The 17,843-nt window shown below is 52.9% G+C and overlaps 5 protein-coding genes across 5 annotated transcripts; 1 reads left to right on the forward strand and 4 right to left on the reverse strand.

Annotated features, from left to right (window-relative positions):
• Positions 1–238: 238 nt before the first annotated feature.
• Positions 239–1,514, reverse strand: AYL99_08054 (hypothetical protein; the record flags this gene model as incomplete). Its single annotated transcript, XM_018839562.1, has 2 exons — positions 239–456; positions 512–1,514. The coding sequence occupies 2 exons, from the start codon at positions 1,512–1,514 to the stop codon at positions 239–241; spliced, it is 1,221 nt and encodes a 406-aa protein (XP_018690683.1).
• A 451-nt stretch (positions 1,515–1,965) lies between these two features.
• On the forward strand, positions 1,966–5,238 carry AYL99_08055 (hypothetical protein; the record flags this gene model as incomplete). Its single annotated transcript, XM_018839563.1, has 4 exons — positions 1,966–2,061; positions 2,114–2,720; positions 2,795–4,527; positions 4,837–5,238. 4 exons carry the CDS (start codon positions 1,966–1,968, stop codon positions 5,236–5,238), a joined length of 2,838 nt encoding a protein of 945 aa, XP_018690684.1.
• Positions 5,239–6,420: 1,182 nt separating this feature from the next.
• On the reverse strand, positions 6,421–10,142 carry AYL99_08056 (hypothetical protein; the record flags this gene model as incomplete). Its single annotated transcript, XM_018839564.1, has 2 exons — positions 6,421–9,944; positions 10,004–10,142. The coding sequence occupies 2 exons, from the start codon at positions 10,140–10,142 to the stop codon at positions 6,421–6,423; spliced, it is 3,663 nt and encodes a 1,220-aa protein (XP_018690685.1).
• Positions 10,143–11,266: 1,124 nt separating this feature from the next.
• Positions 11,267–13,311, reverse strand: AYL99_08057 (serine/threonine-protein kinase nrc-2; the record flags this gene model as incomplete). The annotated part of the gene is made up of 4 exons (XM_018839565.1): positions 11,267–11,627; positions 11,679–12,063; positions 12,117–12,416; positions 12,471–13,311. 4 exons carry the CDS (start codon positions 13,309–13,311, stop codon positions 11,267–11,269), a joined length of 1,887 nt encoding a protein of 628 aa, XP_018690686.1.
• Positions 13,312–14,969: 1,658 nt separating this feature from the next.
• Positions 14,970–17,645, reverse strand: AYL99_08058 (hypothetical protein; the record flags this gene model as incomplete). The annotated part of the gene is made up of 4 exons (XM_018839566.1): positions 14,970–15,408; positions 15,467–15,577; positions 15,634–17,455; positions 17,513–17,645. 4 exons carry the CDS (start codon positions 17,643–17,645, stop codon positions 14,970–14,972), a joined length of 2,505 nt encoding a protein of 834 aa, XP_018690687.1.
• Between the last annotated feature and the right edge of the window lie 198 nt (positions 17,646–17,843).

Below are 17,843 nucleotides of genomic sequence, written 5' to 3' on the forward strand. Positions count from 1 at the left end.
TGATAGATACCCCGGGGACTGGATGGGAGGACGGGACAGATACGATGACGACCTACGTGAACTACTTAATCACCCACGATCAAGCCTGGTCAAAGTAACCAGCACTTTGGAAGGGATGCCAACCGTTCGCCGGTCGAGACTTGGCCCACCCTGGTTTTGTACAGAATAGGACACGGACTCAAGCGAGCGGAGTACTGCCTGTGCCTGGTCCGGGATGCTAATATACAAAAGTCCCTTTCTACGTTTGTCCTGCATAATACACTTTGCGAACATCAACCAGCTTTTTCCCTCGGGCTCTCGCGATATCTTCTGGGTGCTTCTGGCTCAACAGAGCCTGCACCGCAGCCTTGACCGTGTTCATAGGATTTCTCGATCGTGTCACACGCGCTGCCAAGTCGTGGATCCCTGCACATCTGCAGATCTCCCAGATGTACTGTTGACAACGGAGTCCGAAGCCTTTCAACGACCAGTTAGCCTTGTCATCTCGCCATGGAAAGGGGTAACGGCGTACCTGGTGGTCTTGCGTATAATTCCAGCTCCGTAGCGCTGACCTTGGCTTTCAGATCACCATAGATGGTTCGATTTTCGTACCGCAGGATGGGGGCCATATTCCGAATGGCTCGGTACTGGCTCTGAAATATGGCTGCAGAGCCTTCCTGCGATTTTCCTTCTCCTATACCGATGAGACCCTGACCATTTCCGGCGATGCTTAAATAGTACATCTTTGAGATCTTGCCCAGTCTCGTCTGGTTGACAACGCGGTGTTGGACGAGGGTCTTGACCCGAAGTTGCGCTATCTGTTTCTCGCTGTATCCAGTCATCTGCATCAACTGCAAGAGAGCGGGCGAGACGACTCTCCCCTTGCTGCCCGTTCCCTCCTCGTCTCCTCTGGATTTCTTTTTCTGCGATTTGGCGGGTTCCGATATCCGCGGCAAGTCAGGAGCGAGCGCCGTCGGAGGATTCCTCTCGGCCTCTTCGCGTCCGACCGTCATGCGTAGATTCTTGTCAAATTTGTCCCATAGCTCCTGGTCATAGTCGTTTTCGTGCTTGGGCTCGGGTATCTCGTTGATAAACTTAACAAAATCATCTTCCAGCTCTTCATCCGTCTTTAACCTAGACTTGTCGTCGATATTGGTCATGGGTGCCCGCACTGGCTTATCTACCACCGGATCGATCTTGGTCAATTCGTCGTAGTATTTCAGCTTCCAGGGATCTGTCCGCATGCCCGTCTGCTTCTGCATCTGGTCGAGATCGATGAGTTTCTGAGCTGCCTCGATGGCCGCACGCTGCTCCGGAGAGTACCGCTCAGCGATCGTGCCATTCTGGACTGAAGGAAACTCTTTGGCTTGTGAGTTGAGGTCGACCTGGCTAAGATCTGCTTTCACGCTGGGGAACCGGGGTTTTCGCTTTGGGTGGACAGGGGAGGAATGAAATTGGCGGCGAGGAAAGGCTTTTGGGCGGGAGGATCGTGAGAAGAGGCAAAAGAGGCACTCAGAGGACCGAACGACACTCATGGTGTCAATGCAGCTCAAGGCTGCGAGACAGAGCGCGCGAGATGCTGGATGGAAGGGAAATGGTGCAAGACGGATCGCAAGCAAACAAAATTGCTGGGCGTCTCAATTGAGCTGCAGCCACGCTAATCTCTTTCGGGAATCTTGGGCGTGTGCCTCACATTCTTCCTGCTCAGAAATCAAGTTCGATTGCAAAAATCTCATTTGGTGTCTCTGCTTCGATCGGAATCATCCAGCGACGGTCACTTTTGCGGGACGTTACGCGTCTGGTTCGCCCGAGGCTCGTTTGTCAATCCATGTTCATGCACAGAGCGAAAAATGGTCTGATGGCAAGGCTGGGTATTTGGTATTGTCAGATTCTTCTCAAGAATGGAGCGGTATGAGAGCTGCTCAATTTATTGTTAAAATATCGGATTTCTCCCTCGACAAGAGTCATCGACTCCGGTAGAGCAAGATGGAAGATGCTCCCAGGTTTATCATCGGACACCATGACCCAAAAAGACCCATACCGGTCTTGATGGAGACCATACAAGATGCTCATGCGGCAAATGTGAGACCACGACCTATTTGTTATCTGGCAGCGTCGACTGACTTTGGACAAGTATGATATGGTTACGAGCCCCATCACAACTCCCCATTTTCATTCCCGGGTTTTGACCTTACTGTCTTCGTCCCTTGCCCTTCATGCAGAGGAAGACATCACCAAGACTAAAAGCGCTTCGCCTATTATTATCCCACCACTGACCCCAGCGGATACCCCTTTGACGCCTGACGAGTCCATCAGTCAGACAATCGGCATCACAAGCTCTTGGATCGACCTTGGTTCTCCAGATCCGATAATAGCAGATATATCTCGACAAGTCCTTCAACTGGAGGTGGCCTACGCGGCCTTTTGCGGACTCACCTATGTCCTGATCTCAGGTCCTCTTCTTCGTGGTCAAGGCGTGTCTGACAGTGGGGTTGCCCAATATGCGAGAGCAATCTCGGATGCCCTGAGCCAAGGCCCCTATATGCAGCTTTACATATGGTTGCCCATGATCGACCATTCCAAGGAACAGATTGACCAAATGGGCAACCTAGCCCCCTTCGCTCGCCGGCAATTTCTGGAGCAGGACGAGGCTGAAGCCGAGCGGTTGGATGTCTTTGGATCCTGGGAGGCATGGAACATGATTAGATCGACATGTAAATATCCCTCGAGATTATGTGTAGGTAAGCATAATACGTCTTTTGCAGCATCCCCGGTTCCTGTCTCTATACGATCACTTGACGCTGACTGTCTTCAGCATTGTCTATACCGAAGCTGCTGCCGCCCGTAGCCATCCAGTCAAGATGGTATTCCGAGCCCGTTCGACTCCTCACCCTCGACAAGCAAGTGTTCGCTAAGAACGCCAAGGGCTATCCTGTGCTAACTCGTGCTCACCAAGCCTTCGTCCTGAGGTTTGCCCGGCTCCGATCGGCGCCATGGTTCCTTCTGTGTGATGTAGGGACTATTCCCGGCCGCACCACGAACGGCAACATGGTCAACCCAGCCACAGCTGGGACCAATGCTTTCCCTACGCTCGCTGAAGCAGCACAGACTCCAGATCTCAAAGATGCGACCCCTCACCTCTCGTACATGCGCAACCTGCAAACCAAACAATCATCACAGACGGCCATTGATCGCTTTGGTGCCGGCTACCAGGATTACCTACAAGCGCCCTTGCAGCCGCTCTCGGTCAATCTTGAAAGCATTACTTACGAAGTCTTCGAGAAGGATCCAATTAAGTATGCGTGGTATGAACGCGCCATCGCCCGGGCCCTGCACGACTGGATTGAACAAGGAAAGCCAACCTCCAACCCGGACGGACGAGTTGTGGTTGCTGTGGTAGGAGCAGGCCGCGGACCGCTAGTAACCCGCGCACTCAAGGCAAGTCAAGACGTCGGCGTGGAGATTGACATGTGGGCGCTGGAAAAGAACCCGAATGCATTCGTCCTGCTGCAACGTCACAACAACACAACCTGGAACGGCCGAGTCAACTTGGTGAAGTCAGATATGAGAACGTGGAGGGGACCTATTCGCGCTGCAAATGCATTACGGCCGACTCGAATATACAACACCTCGGCCGACAGTGATGACGACGATTTTGTTGTTGCCGACAGTCAGGACGACGACAAGAAGAGAGAACAAACTACAGGGAAAGAATCAGTCACCTCACAGCCGACGTTCACAGGCTCACCCAGTCTCGACAGCACTTATCTCCTGGCCACGACACCTCAGACCACGATGCCAACACCCTACAAGATCGACATCCTTATCAGCGAACTCCTGGGATCCTTTGCGGACAATGAACTGTCCCCCGAATGCCTCGACGGCGTCCAGCACCTGCTGAACCCCGTGCATGGCATCTCCATCCCCGCGTCGTACACGGCACATATCACCCCGATCGCGGCGCCGAAACTACACGCGGACATTCTACATGGGATGAGCGGTAACCCCAACGCGGGCGAGACGCCTTACGTGGTCATGTTCAACGCGATCGACTACTTGAGCACGAGGCCAGGTGCTGCAGACGCCGATACACGCGGAGAGTGGTCAGGGACATTTCAAGGTCATCCAGCGCCCGGCAGCGACATGGCAAGTCCTGCTTCGCCGTCCGAGACCACGACCACCGCGCCGACGCCGTATTCGAAAGCCCACACGCGTCAATCTCAACAATCCATGGCCCCACCGCCGCTACCGGCACCGGCCCCTGTGATCCAACAGACATGGGCGTTCCAGCACCCGAATCCAGCCTTACCCAGCCTGGTCCCTTCCACGGTCGGCACGACGACAACGGAACCCTCGCTGACCAACAGCCACAACGCCCGCTCATGCCAATTGACATTCCCCATCCCACACCGAGGTACATGCCACGGCCTTGCAGGCTACTTCGAAACCGTGCTGTACAAGGGCGTCGAGTTGTCCACGAATCCGGACACGATGGACCAGAAGAGCGAGGGCATGATCAGTTGGTTTCCCATATTCTTCCCCTTGAAGGTGAGTGAAAATGGCTATTCTTCACTCTTTCTGTCTGAATACACCACCAATGGAGACGTACACAAAAACCCCTTGATCCCGATCCGTCGGTCTCCTATGTCCTCTCCCTCTTTTTTCTCCCACCTCTCAGCACGTGCCCATTCAGACTAGCATATAACCCGTCTCTTCTTCTACCATCACCGCCACCACTGTGTGGCTGCAACATCCAAAGCTCCCCTTCCTTCGTTTCCAAGGCCAATACTGTGTCCCGCTGCCTGGGGATGATATAAAATACTTATACTGACCACAACAACGGAAATTATCTCGTAGATACCAATCTTCCTTCCCGACAACTCCGAAGTCAGCTTGACAATGTGGCGCAAGACCGACGACCGGAAGGTGTGGTACGAGTGGCTCGTCGACGTCTACATTTTCCTCCCTTCGTCTTCGTCCTCGTCCTTGCCCTCACAAACTCTGTCTAAAGGGGATTACACGGCGCAACAGCAGAGCAAGAGCCCCGACAACAGCGTCGGCGGCGGTGACAAATTGAAGAGGAAAAGCGTCCCAGGGGCGCCACCACTGGCGATACCACCACCACCGGGAGCACGAACGGGCACAACCCGCAGCGATGCGGAGCGAGGCACGCGACCCGCCGCCGGGGCACGAGGACGCAGAATGCGCATCGGAGGGAGCGAGCTGCACTCCTCGGAGAAGGAGGCCTGTCTGATGTAAAACAAGATGAGATGAGATGAGATGCAATGCTGAATTAAGGTGTGACGATCGATGTATGGAGTGTGGTTGACTGATATTTCGTGGTTGAAGTTTGTGATGATGGACGATGATGGAAGTGTAAGAAAGTGATCAAGAAATGCATTCAGTCTGTCCTTCCGGACCGACCTTGCGTGCTATTACTTACATTACTTACATATTAATTAGGTGGTCAGACTACATACGTAACTGCTCGAAGAAGATGCCTGCATGCCTGTCTGTCTGTCTGTCTGCTAGACGACGGGTCGGACTCTAGGTTTCCGACAATTGTGGTTTCTCATCGCGACGAGGCTTTATGTAATTCGAAGAAAAGGAAACCCATAATAGATGACGATCAAACCTATGTCAAGCTTACTTGGATCGTATTATATCATATCATGTCGTGGTCTGGGAAAGATCGAGTAGAGCGGAGCGGAGGGAGGAGGTCGTTGTTTCTTCTCTCCCTCCTCCTTCCTATATACTGGCTCTTACTCTCTCTCTCTCTCTCTCTCTCTCTCTCTCTCTCTCTCTCTCTCTCTCTCTCTCTCTCTCTCTCGCGTGTTCTAGCTCACGCTCACGCCCATTCGTGAGCCATGGTTGTTTTGTTGACCAGCTCACTCACCTAGACGTTCGACAAGCCCTTTCCGAATGTCGAAATCACCATGAAGAAAAGGACCACGAGGGAGAGGAAGGAGAAAACAAATAAGAGAGAGAGAGAAGTGTCTGGGGATGATGGTGTGAATGAAAGGAGAAAAATCCAAGATCTTGTCCCCGTATTATGTCCGGGGAGTGGGAAAACAGCTCGACAATACACCCATATACACATATATATGAAATTCTTCCTTTTCTTCCTTTCCCTGTCCCTTTCCTGTTCCTATTCCTATTCCTGTTTTCCTAGTTTCCTTGTTCCCAGTTCCGCATAGCCAGTACGTGTCTCGACTCGCGTCTTGGGCGTGCAAATCCGAAATCTGCTCTGCTCTCTGCTATCTATGTCTAGACTCCTTTCAACGCAAAATTGGCTCAGTCTTGCATCCTCAGTCGAGTTGCCATACCTCGAGGACCCCCAATTCTCCTGACGTCTCTGTCAATGGACAGAACGAGGTCTCCGATTATCAGAAACAGAAGCGCCAGTCTCTTGACGATTCGACATCAACGGCCAACCTCGTCTCATCTTGTCTTCTGTCCATTGACGAGACTGTCCACGTCACCGTCGCCATTTTGAGCAGGCGTTTGCTTAGCACCAACCTTTGCTGCCTGGACAGCATCATGAAGCTTCAGAGTGTCCACGCCACCCAACAGCTTCTTCAACTCACCAGCGCCGTTCCCACCTTGCTCTCCGGTAGTCTTCACTCCGGAATTAGGAGTGCTGGTGCCACTGATTTTGGCCACATCCTCAGTCAGACCTCTCCTGATAGCAAGCACATTGTCCACAATAACCGCATCGATCCCCTGCCTCACCTGTCTTCTCACCATCGCACTGTCGTTGTTCAGTGTCCCATAGCTCACGCATACAAGCCCGCTTTCCTTCACCACCCTGACCAGTCTGGGCGCGGCGACCAGCGGTTCGGCAGCACTTACCACACCCAGCAGATTCCAGCGACTCGCAAAGCGAATGGCTTCTTGCAGCGAAGTGGCGCGGATATCGCCCGCAGGACTCGTGCCAGAATCTGTCAGAAACAGGACGGGAATGCTGGGCTGCTTGAACGACAGCAAAAGACATACGTCAGGGTTGAAACTCGAGAATATGATGTTCCTGCCCTTGCCCATGTCATACACCTTGCCCAGGACCGTGTCGACAAACGAATTCAGTTCCACGGCATACGTGTCCATTTCCTCATCCTCGCTTTCGTACAGCATAGGATATTTCATCTCGATATTGAAACCCACATCCTGTGGAATCTTCTTGAACATCTCTTCGAGAGTGGCAAAGGGCGCTTGAATATGGTTGCCTCGTGTGTTGCCCTTGAAGCCTTTTTTCTTGAAGTCGCGGGTGTGTTTCATCCGCTCGTCCATCTCGAGAGACTCGTTGCTAGTCGCTCCGCTCACAGACATGGATCTCAATCTGGACGTTCGCAGGTCTCGTTCGACGTTCTTGAGACTGGCTGCTTTCGGTTTTTCAAATGGCACAGGTGAGGCGGGTCTGGAATGACGGGGCGTTCGCATGTCATTGACGTGGAGAAATTGTTCGAGGGTGAGAGTATGCACGGGGGCGTCGATACCTGTTTCGCTGACGAGGAAGTCATGATAGATGACAGGGACGTGGTCTTTGGTGAGTTGCACGTCAAACTCGACGTACGAAGCGCCGAGGTTTGCGGCGGCGATGAAGGATTGAATGGTGTTCTCACCGAGCTGTAGAGATCTTCTACCGGCGGCGAAATTCTTGCCCAGGCCACGATGGCCAATGAGCATGGTCGACGCCATACTCCTCCAGTACGTCTGGTTTTCTGTGACTGACATATTGGGATGTTTGAAAGGTGTGATGACTAGAAAGTTGAAGGTGACGGAACCAATGACCTCAAGATCGCTCGCCGCAACGATGGGAACCGTCACATCACCTTGCAGCGACATCCTTTTGGTTCCCACGCTCGACTTGATGCTTGACAGCAGGGCAACGCCGCGTCCGACCACGCGTTCTTGAGAACCGGCATACGTCGGAATCAGGTCAAAGTACAGTTTGACTTTGGACGGATCCGTGGTGTGAAAGACGATTGGCTCTGTCGAAATATTGTCCTGGACTGGGAGGTCGATGACTTCGGGTTCGCCCTCGGCCGCTTTGGCTGAGACGACGATGGAAAGGGCGGTATCGAGCTGTGTCGAGTGGGCGCTCGACAGTGGGATGCGATCAAGATTCACTGCACGAATGTTTTTGCGAGTATCCATGGTTCCAAGACTGACCAAGATCATACTCTTGTCTGTCAGATATCGATGACCAAAAGTCTTGACTGCCTCAGTGGTCTTGACCGTTTGACCATTCGACCCCAGACCATTGGAATTTCGTTCCGTTAGTGATGACAATAACGGGGGAGATGCTGAGGCCACGGAGACATCTGGATCGGCGTCCGGTTGAGGCATAACGCTGTCGAGCTTCTGTGCTATGTCGATATGGCCTCTCAAAGCTGCGTGCTCCTTTGCATTCCAGCCCGACAAATCCAGACGCTCGAGATCAGCTCCATGGTCGATGAGCAACTCCACGACCGGGAGATGGCCGTCGACACAAGCAATGAACAATGGCGTCCATCCGTAAGCCTTTTCAGGAAGCTCAATATTGGCTTTCTGCTCGTCTGTACCTTTGAGCAGTAATCTCGCGCATTCCACGTGGCCGAATCTCGCAGCCACATGTAGCGCCGTGTCGCCCTGCTCATCTTGGTAATTGATGTCCACACCTGCTTGAATAAGAAGGCGGACGATCTCGACGAAGTTTGCTTTGGTCGCCATAGCCAAAACAATCGACGACTTGGCTGATCTCCTCTTGACCGAGGAACCCATGCTCTTCTCGGCGTCGAGTAAAGCTTTGGTTGTCAGGGGATGCCCGCCGATGGCACTGAGATGTAGGGGTGCCCATCCCTCATCATCCTGCCATTTGGGGCCGTCCATGCCATCCACGACATCGAACAGTCTCCACGTTTTGAGGTGCTCAATGATAATCTCACACATGACCCTGATGCCGTACTCAGCGGCAAAGTGCAGAGGCGTCCTTCCCGCATTGTCTCTTGCCAACAAAGCAGGCCGTTGCGAAGACTTCAAGTTGTCGAGTATGAACTGGAGAAACAGGACCGCCTCGTCATCACGCGTCACATTTTGCACCCGTTGATCTTCCTGCACGATCGAGCGCTTTAAAGCGGGGGACGGATGAGCCGCAGGTGTGATGAAGTTGGGGAGATCGGTTTCAGCGTCGGCCTGGGGCTCGGTGGTGGGCTCCTGACTCGCATGCGCCTGTTTGCGGCCGACCGAAACTATAAAACGGTGAATGCAATTACGGCGGTTGATATCGTCTTGAGCATCCAGAAAGACAATCTCGCGCAGCAGGCACGCAGTGCAAGCCCGACTCCGAGATAAAATTGCTCTCTGGAGAAGGTTGTTCAGCAGCACTTGCATCGCCACCTCCGAGTTTTCCGTTCCTGATTTCGTTATACCCATGATCCATTCTGCCAGGCTGTCCGAATCATCTTGACGGATCTTCGTTTCCACTTTGGCCAATTGCTCCGAAGAAATATCCAATGAAGGCCGAGAAGTTGTGCGCTTCAATGACCCCGATGAGATGGAAGCAACGTCGTCGGCCGTGCTCGGAGCTGCTGCGGCAACCTCACTCAGCACAGAGATCCAATCATTGATTTTGTTCAATGCGGCAAAAAGTTGGGTGTTTGTCGCAAAGGCCGTCGGGTCGACCTTCAGCTCGAGGTATTTCTTCTGTGCATGGGCGCCGGGTATCCTTTTGTCCAACTTCTTTGTGATCTTGACAAAGCCTCTTCTGTTGACTTCGCCGTACCATTGTAGCTTTCTCAGGTCGCCGCGCAGTTCCAGAAGGGCCGCCAAAAGGTCTTCGCGTTCATCCGCATCGAGCTGCGTCGCAGTCTGAGGGGAGATTCCGTACCTGTCTTCGAGAAGCTTCAGACGTCGTGAAAAGTCCTGGAACTTCTTGTTGTAGAAGTGATCCACGTCCTCGAGATTGCGGTCCAAGGTGTAGAAGAATCCTAAAATAAACACATGAGTTACACGCAAGGTTGATTTTGTCATGTCAACCCAATCCTACCAGCCAGATCGGGAATTTCTCCATCTTGCTTCTCTGCCCCGGCAGCGGCCTTGATGAGCTTCTTGAGCACTTTGTAGTTTATGTAGGAGGATGCCCATTCCGGGACTTGGTTTCGAGGAAGATTCCGGCCAAACTTCATCGTGTCCGAAATCTTCCCGGCTGATTGCTCAGCGTGGTCTGGAGTATCAGACCGGCCTCGGCGTGAGGCACAGGGTAATCAAAGTTAGGAGGGAGGAAACAGAGGAGCCATTGAAAGCACAGTAAAGAACGACTACAGCAGGATGTTCATTCTGATTCGCACACGGAGGATAGGAATGAAGGGATGGAACCGTGAGCACCTGGCCATGCTCGTTGGACGAGACCAAGGGAGGAGGAACTTGCACAATAATGTAACACGGGGAGGGGCATGGGACAGGGTAAAATTTAAGTGAAAAATGTCCCCGGGCTTGCTGTGTCTTCGCCGGCTTGCCGCTTGCCGCTTCGACTGCGGGAGAAGGATTTGAGCCTGCCCTCGACTTGACGGGGTAGCACGGCTGAGGGTTTTTGTGCGACGCTGCTGATGGCTGCTGATGGCAGTGAAAAGATAGCAAAGGAGGCGTGTTACAGCTCCCAAAAGTCATTGGCCTCCGCAGTTGATTTTTTTCAGCAGCCGGTGTGATTGGTGGAGCCAGACCGCCTCCCCCTGGCCGTTTGACCGCCCAATGCTCGAAGCGCGTTTGGCCTCGACACTATGGAGACGACGGAGACGATGGAGTCTATGACGACGCAAGCCCCCAGCTGTGGCGAGGCCGAACATGTGCGTCTAAACACCAGGGGAGTTAGACGCTCTCTGCTCGTCGATCATGCGACCTCACAAATCGTGTTGCAGTCACTCGGACAGCGTCAGCCGAGACGAAGAGATCTGGAAAAAGCTTCCACAACCTCATGTGAGCTCTGTGTGTGTGGAGAGGGAGAGAGGCAGAGCAAGCGTTGACAAAACTCCCTTCCCATGTCTGCACTGGTCCGCTGTATCTGTACATAGCGCTATTTTTGGGAATATATCAAACGCCCCATGTGCTTGAAGACCCTAGAACTCACAGCGTTCTTCCATCGTCATCAAAAAGGAACGAGTGAGCCCGTTGACCTTCGTGTCTCATGACATATTTTATCCCATCCGTGTGCCCCGTACGCCGCCAACGCCCCATGCAGCACGAGAAATTCAACCACCGCGAAATAGGCAACGAGCTTTCCCGAAGAAAAATAACAAAGGTTCGTCCGCGACCGCTATGTGTGCATCATGATCGCCTCGTCGTCGTCGTGATGCAGTGTCACACTGTTGAATTCCAGGAACGGATCGGCAATCTCGCCTCCTGGAGTCGCCAGAGATGAATCTAGCGGGACGCCTTTAAGTCGACTTGCCGGGCCACCAATGTCGACGCTGCCGCTGTCCTTCACTGTCCTGAAGTTTACTGTGTCGAGGGCCTTGCCTTGATGAGGGATCATCGGCGGCTTCATATGCCGGAGCAGAGCCCATGTTATGGGCCGGAAAAAAGGATGGCTTTTGACATCCGATGCGCCTGCCCTAGACCCTAGTCGTTTGACTTCGTCCTTGATCAAAAGCTTTCGGATAACCGACTTGCAGAGGCTGGGAGCGGTCAGCAAAAGTCATCCATCTCCGCCAAGTAATAGTACTCACTTGCTGACCTGAGTCGCGTGTGAATGGTCCGGGAAGGGCACTTCATCTCTCAGAATGTTTGCAAAAGTCGCGTTTCGGTTTTTACCCTTGAAAGGGGTGGTCCCGAACAACATCTCATATATCAGGATACCCAACGTCCACCAGTCAACTGCACTGGTATGTCCGTTGCCTTTGATTACTTCAGGAGCAATATACTCTTCTGTGCCGACAAAGGAATTCGTGCGGAAGTCGGCGATGCAGGACTTGGTATCAACCAGAGGGTACCCAGTGGGGTTCGACGCATTGCGAGTGCCCAAGATCATGGTCGGAACACCGCCAGAATCTGACTGTTTGGACAAATCAAAGTCGGACAGCATGATATGACCGGACTGATGAAGGAGGATGTCTGGAAGGAAAGTCAGTGACCAGAGCGCCTGAAGGGCCCAGTAAACCACTCACTCTCTGGCTTCAAATCGCGGTAGATGAAACCCATTAAGTGCAGATACTCCAGCGCGGCTGTGACTTCTGCAGCATAGAACCGGGCGTCTTCTTCGCCCACACATTTGTTCGGACGGGTTTGTAATGCCCTAAAAAACTCACCCCCGCTGCAATACTCCATACACAGGTAAAGATGATCCTCGGACTGAAAAGAATGATATAGAGTAACAATGAACGGATGATTGCTTGTGGCCAAGATCTCTTGTTCGGCGAGTGCTCTCTTGATCTTGTTGCGCTTGATCATTTCCTTTTTGCTGAGAACTGGGACAAGTCAGGAGTCGTCCTTTGCAGGGCTAGAGAATTGGCGGGACCAACCTTTCATGGCATAGAGCCGGTTTGATTTTTTCTCACGCACGAGGTACACCTTGCCGACATCACCCTTGCCGATCAATTTGATCTTATCGAAACTGTGCGGGCCCACTTCAACGTTTCGGACTTTGATCGAATTGGAGCTGTAGGTCCTTCGAAAGGCGACGGATTGGCGAATCTGTCCCGGCGAAGGGATATTGCCAGGTTTGGGCGGGAGGCTGTGAGTGCTCGAGTCCTCCTGAGGAATCATGCCCAACTTGGGCGATGAGCCATTGATCACCGCCAGGGGCTCCTTTCCGAGTTCTGCTGTCGACGGGCGCTCCGGAGTCGGCTTGTTCCCGCTGAATAGACCTTGTGCATTTGGGGCCGACGCCACTCTTCTCAGTTTCCGGGCCAGTTCTTCTTTGCCAGCCGTGACTGCCTTCTCTTCAACCGCTGTACCGTTCACATGGACTTTGGGTGTGTCCGGAGGGGAGGGCGGGACGCTACCCTCATTGTGGTGGCGCAAGGCAGGAGGACCTTGATGGACGAAGTAGGGGTTCGCCTGAGCTGTGGGAGAGGCGATAGCATCGTCGAGGGGGTGTCCTTCACTGGCAACAGTGGTCGATCTATTTCTGTTCAAGCCGGGCAGAAACCTGGATTGCTTGACGTGCCTGGGTTCAATCTTGGGAGCGGGCGAGCCGTCCGAGCCTATCGATGTCTGACTTCCACCACTGTTAATACGGAAGAAGTTTTTCAGCTTGGTCGAGGTCGGAGTGTGAGCACCAGAGCCGGTTTCACTGTTCAGATGCTTCTTGGAGGAAAAGGACAAGGAGGAAAAATTGCGTTTCTCGGTGGTGGCGGCCATGATGCTGCAGGGTGCCAAATCAATGGATCCGCAGAATCAAAGTGTCAAAGAAGTCGAACCCTCGGGGTTAGGTAGGGAGAAGTGAGAGGAGACAGGGCTCGTTCGGTTCAGGTAGAGATATGGGGCGAACAGGAAGCGGACCTGGGGCTGTTCTGATGAGCTGAAGTTCGGATAGGGCTTGGTGGTGGTACGAACGAGGAAGGATCGGGTGCGGGCAGGGACTATCGATGGTGCGCCATATCAGGGTTCTGTCTTCAGTTGAAGATGGACGACGCTTGTCCAAGGCAAACGACGAGGTCAGTTTATCGGCCAGTAATACGGATCAAGTCCCCAGTAGGTAAGGGGGGGTTGTGGTACTTCCTTTGTGGAAAAGGGAAGTAAGAACTGAGAAGTAAATGGGGGGAAGGGTGGGTGGAATTGATATGTGGTCTAGTCAGTTGGCGGTGGAGGAAAGGGTAGGGGAGGAAGGACTTTTGTTTGTAGCGTGAGGGGTCCGCAAGTGGGAGTTACTGTAGATTCTGGGAGTAAAGGAACAATTCTGTGGGTTGTGGGATTGGCGCTCAGCCGCGCTCTCTCTCGCTCGGTACAAACGACAAACGGGCTCTGCCTCTTGACTTGTCTTGTCCCTATGGGTAAACCTTATATCTCCAACCTTGAAAGCGAGGGGACAACGAGTCCAATTAAAGGCTGCAAACTGTCATGATATACGCAGTACCTAGGTACAAGCATGGCAGCGAAGATATCGAAGTGTTCCCTGCCCTTCCCTAGACCGGGAATCTGGGCTGTCTCTGTCTCTCCCGCTGTCCCCATAGTTGCCGACACAGGACCAACGGTACCGGCTAGGCTAGACACACACTCTTACTACCTACCGTATGGAACGCAGTATCTCTATGCCATCTCCACGAGGTTCCATCTGCCCTGCCATGGTTTGCTTGACCTCGCCTGACCCTCGATCCCAGTGCCTCGAATCGGCAGTCTTCACCCACCCTCATCGTCACCGTGCATATGCTTGTCAACTCCTTCTCCTGCCTTCGTCCACGGTTGATTTCTCAGCACGAGAATTTTCCACCTTGCCACCGAAACCACTACCTCATCTCGATTTCCCCCACGTTACTTACTCTCTCAACCTTTCATTACCTCTGAGCTGGAACCTCGTGTCTCGGGATCCCACCTACTATGCAGGGTATACAAATCATCGACATGACAGGTTGAAAGTGACATGTCATTCAGCCTTATTGCTATGCACAGATATCCTGCTGGCATTCACTTGCCATTGTCTGTATCTTGCTTTTCACTGTGTTGCCTTCCACTGTCGCGCAGTACTTGAATACACGTGCATATCGTTCACTTATTTCCAGGTCGTCCGTCACCTGATTGATCCCAGGTCAGGGCACCATTCCACAATGTCATAACCAGGTCAAGCCGAATGACAACTTTCGTCCTCTCTCTTGTCTTGCAATATTCGGTGACACGATACAACCAACCGTTATCAGGTCCCAAGCAATGTCACCCAATCGACATGTCCAATTCCTGCGGTATCATACACCGGAAGTAGCCCTTGTATTCAATGTGACTCCTGCCTCTTGATTTGCAGAGTCTCCCTTACCCTCTGTCTCCTGTTCTTACATTTCTTCCTTTTTGGGGAGTCGGGTTAAAAATCAATCTTCGCTCTCCACGGTCATGCCGCGAGCCTCTCCAGGATAGGACTCGTAGAATCCCTGGGAAGATGTGACTGCGCCCGGCGGAAGATATGGTATGGCGGTTTTGCTGGCCGCGGAGAGCATCGACTTCGCTGAGAGTCTCTGGTTATCGCTGGCGCCGTCGAACAAGTGTGGGAGCCGGCCCATAGCATGAACGTTCTGGATAGAAACGGACGAAAAGCCTTTGTTGTTGTTCAGAGCCTCAGACCCTGTCACTCGGCCGTTCCTCGAATGCTCATTCGAGGCCCACCCATTTCTGTCTTCTCCTCGCAACCAAATCGACGGTGAGGACGCCGAGGATTGTTTAAGCATCGACAGACATGGTTCCGAACCAGTCGATGGCTCAACCGTCGATCTGTCTCCTTTACGAACAAATCCAGGAAGGAAGTTCGGAATGCTGGACGCTGTCAGCTTCGATCTTCAAGGCACCAAAGCGATATTGAACGAGCACGTACTTGTTTGAATACCTTGCCACAAGCCTGTAATCGTTGCTCTTCTCAATTGGTGACTGGGGACTCTGGCGCAGCAACCGCTCTCTAGCGTTCTCTTTCATCTGGCTTTCATCGCTATGAGGAAAGAGTTAGCGCAACCATTTCCCTGATCAGGCTGCCGAAGAACAAACCTTTCAAAGCAAAGAGGCTTGGATTCGATCGTGTCGATAGTGCTGGAAACATCGCCACAGGATCGCACCTCGACGAAATTATCCCACATTTCCTTCGTCACGGTGGGCTTCTTCGTCCAGTAACTCTTTTCAAAATCGTCCATTTCGAACGATGGTGGACGCTGCAGGCCACGACCCCGAACTTCAGTAATGGTGCCATCCGGCATTCGCACCTTGCTTATCACCCCCAGAGGAAGTCGCATGGCGTCAAGCTGGACCTCATAGCAAGCTTCCACAGTCGGCGGAGCACGCCCAGGTTTGGTTGGCAACCACTCCTCACTCTCTGAGCTGAATTCGGGCATCCCTTGGACCTTTTGGTTTTCAACAGCATGCTCCCGAGGACTAATTGAGTCGGAGCTTGGTCCAGGAGTGACAATGAGCGCATTCTCACTGGAACCCATTGGAGAGATGCTGGATTCGCGCACCAATATTTCCAACATCTGACTCTGTTGGCGTTGGATCTCAGGTGGCGGCGGACCGACACGGAGGCCCCATTCGTCGACCTCAATCGACTCAGCATTTAATCCGGCTCTATTTTCAGCATCCTTCTTTGGACTTGGTGAGTCTTCAGGAGGTGGAACAATAGGAATGGGACGACGAGTACTCCGCACGTCAAACTTCGGCTTCTCAGCCTCGAACTGCATGGTTTGAGGGCCTGGTGCGCTGCCAATGCCGCTGGGTAATATCTCAGGGGAAGGATGAGTAATCAGCGGAACGTATGTGGCAGCTTTCACATTGAGAGTGCTGATCGGTTGATAGGTGGAAGTTTTCGCCGAGCCTTTGTGATCAGGACCCAGCTGCTGTGACCAGTAAGTCATCAGCCGGTGTGCTTCCCCCCGCAACTGCACGATTTTCATGCGCTGTTCTCTGATGTATGGATCAAGCTCCGTCATAGCACGGTGACGGTCAATGGCTTTGAGTTGTCGGTCATACTCCTCAAAGTTTGCAGTGCTTTCAGAAAGCATATGTCGGATATATCCATCTTCTCGAGGCTGAGGGTCGGTAGGAGTGGTTGGGATACCACACGAGGGTGGCAAGCCCAGTATCTGGGGACTCGGAACATAAGACATTGGAAAGGCCAGGCCGAATGGGGTGCTGAAGCCAGTCAGGGACATCGCGCCGCCAGCGTACAATTGAGGATTCTGCAGAAGGTACGCATCACCTGGAACTGGTGCATAGTAAGGAGGTGATGTCACGGCTTGCAGATAATTTGGTTGAGGGTGAACACCGTCAAAAGCAAAGACATTGCTTGTGGGCAGGATATTGAAGTTGCTGGCCGCGGTGGTTCCGGAAGCATCGGCGACCCCAACGTTTCCAGGCACATAAGGTTGTGATTGTGGCTGGGTTTGAGAGATGTTGTCGTCCGATACAGGTTCCTTTACCTCGCTGAGAGCAGTAGCACTCGGCTTGTTGAACCCATTGACTTCATCGCGTGTGTTTTTCTTCGAATCTGCTTCTGTGCCTTGACCGGCACGCGGCAAGGAGAAGAGAGGGGGACGTGACCGCTGTTCCATTGGTACGATCCGGCCTCCAGCGGTGACACGTTGGTGGGTAGGAGAAGAGTGTTTCTTGAGAAAGCGAGCAAAGCCTTCATTTTCCTGGGCACTGCGTTCAGAAGGTGGGACAGTAGGTTGTCGTTCGGGTAGGTTGACAATGCGGTTGCCTCGATAGAGGATGATTTCTTCTTGAGAGCTGCTAGACTCCTGGGACCAGCCACGAGGACGGTCACTCGAAGTGCGTCGGGTGGACATGACGCAGGCACCTAGGGGAGGGACCACCCCGGCTGGACAGAAGTCAACATTGTCCGGACTTGCACTGGGGGAGGCACATTGAGACTCACCTCGAGCGGCGTCGTAGGTGAATTTCGACAGATCAAAATGAGCAGGTCTGGATTGAGGAGCCAGTTCAAGCAAACGCGACACGGTGTATCTGCGCTGTCGACCGGCCAGGCTATTTGTGGTTTGGTTAGTCATATTGCCTCTATGTCGTGTTCCAAGCGCAAGTGAGGGTGCAGTTGAATAGCCAAGGAGAGACCAAAAGCAATCGCCGCGAGAGATTGGGACAACAGCAAAGCTGTCAAGGAGTTATGCATGGGCAAAAGTGAGAGTGATCTGTGCCGGATATCATGGGTCGGCCAATGACCAGGGGCGCACAGGAAGTCGCTTGGTCAC

The sequence above is a fragment of the Fonsecaea erecta genome (genome assembly GCF_001651985.1).
Source record: "Fonsecaea erecta strain CBS 125763 chromosome Unknown Scaff7, whole genome shotgun sequence".
Lineage (NCBI taxonomy): Eukaryota > Fungi > Ascomycota > Eurotiomycetes > Chaetothyriales > Herpotrichiellaceae > Fonsecaea > Fonsecaea erecta.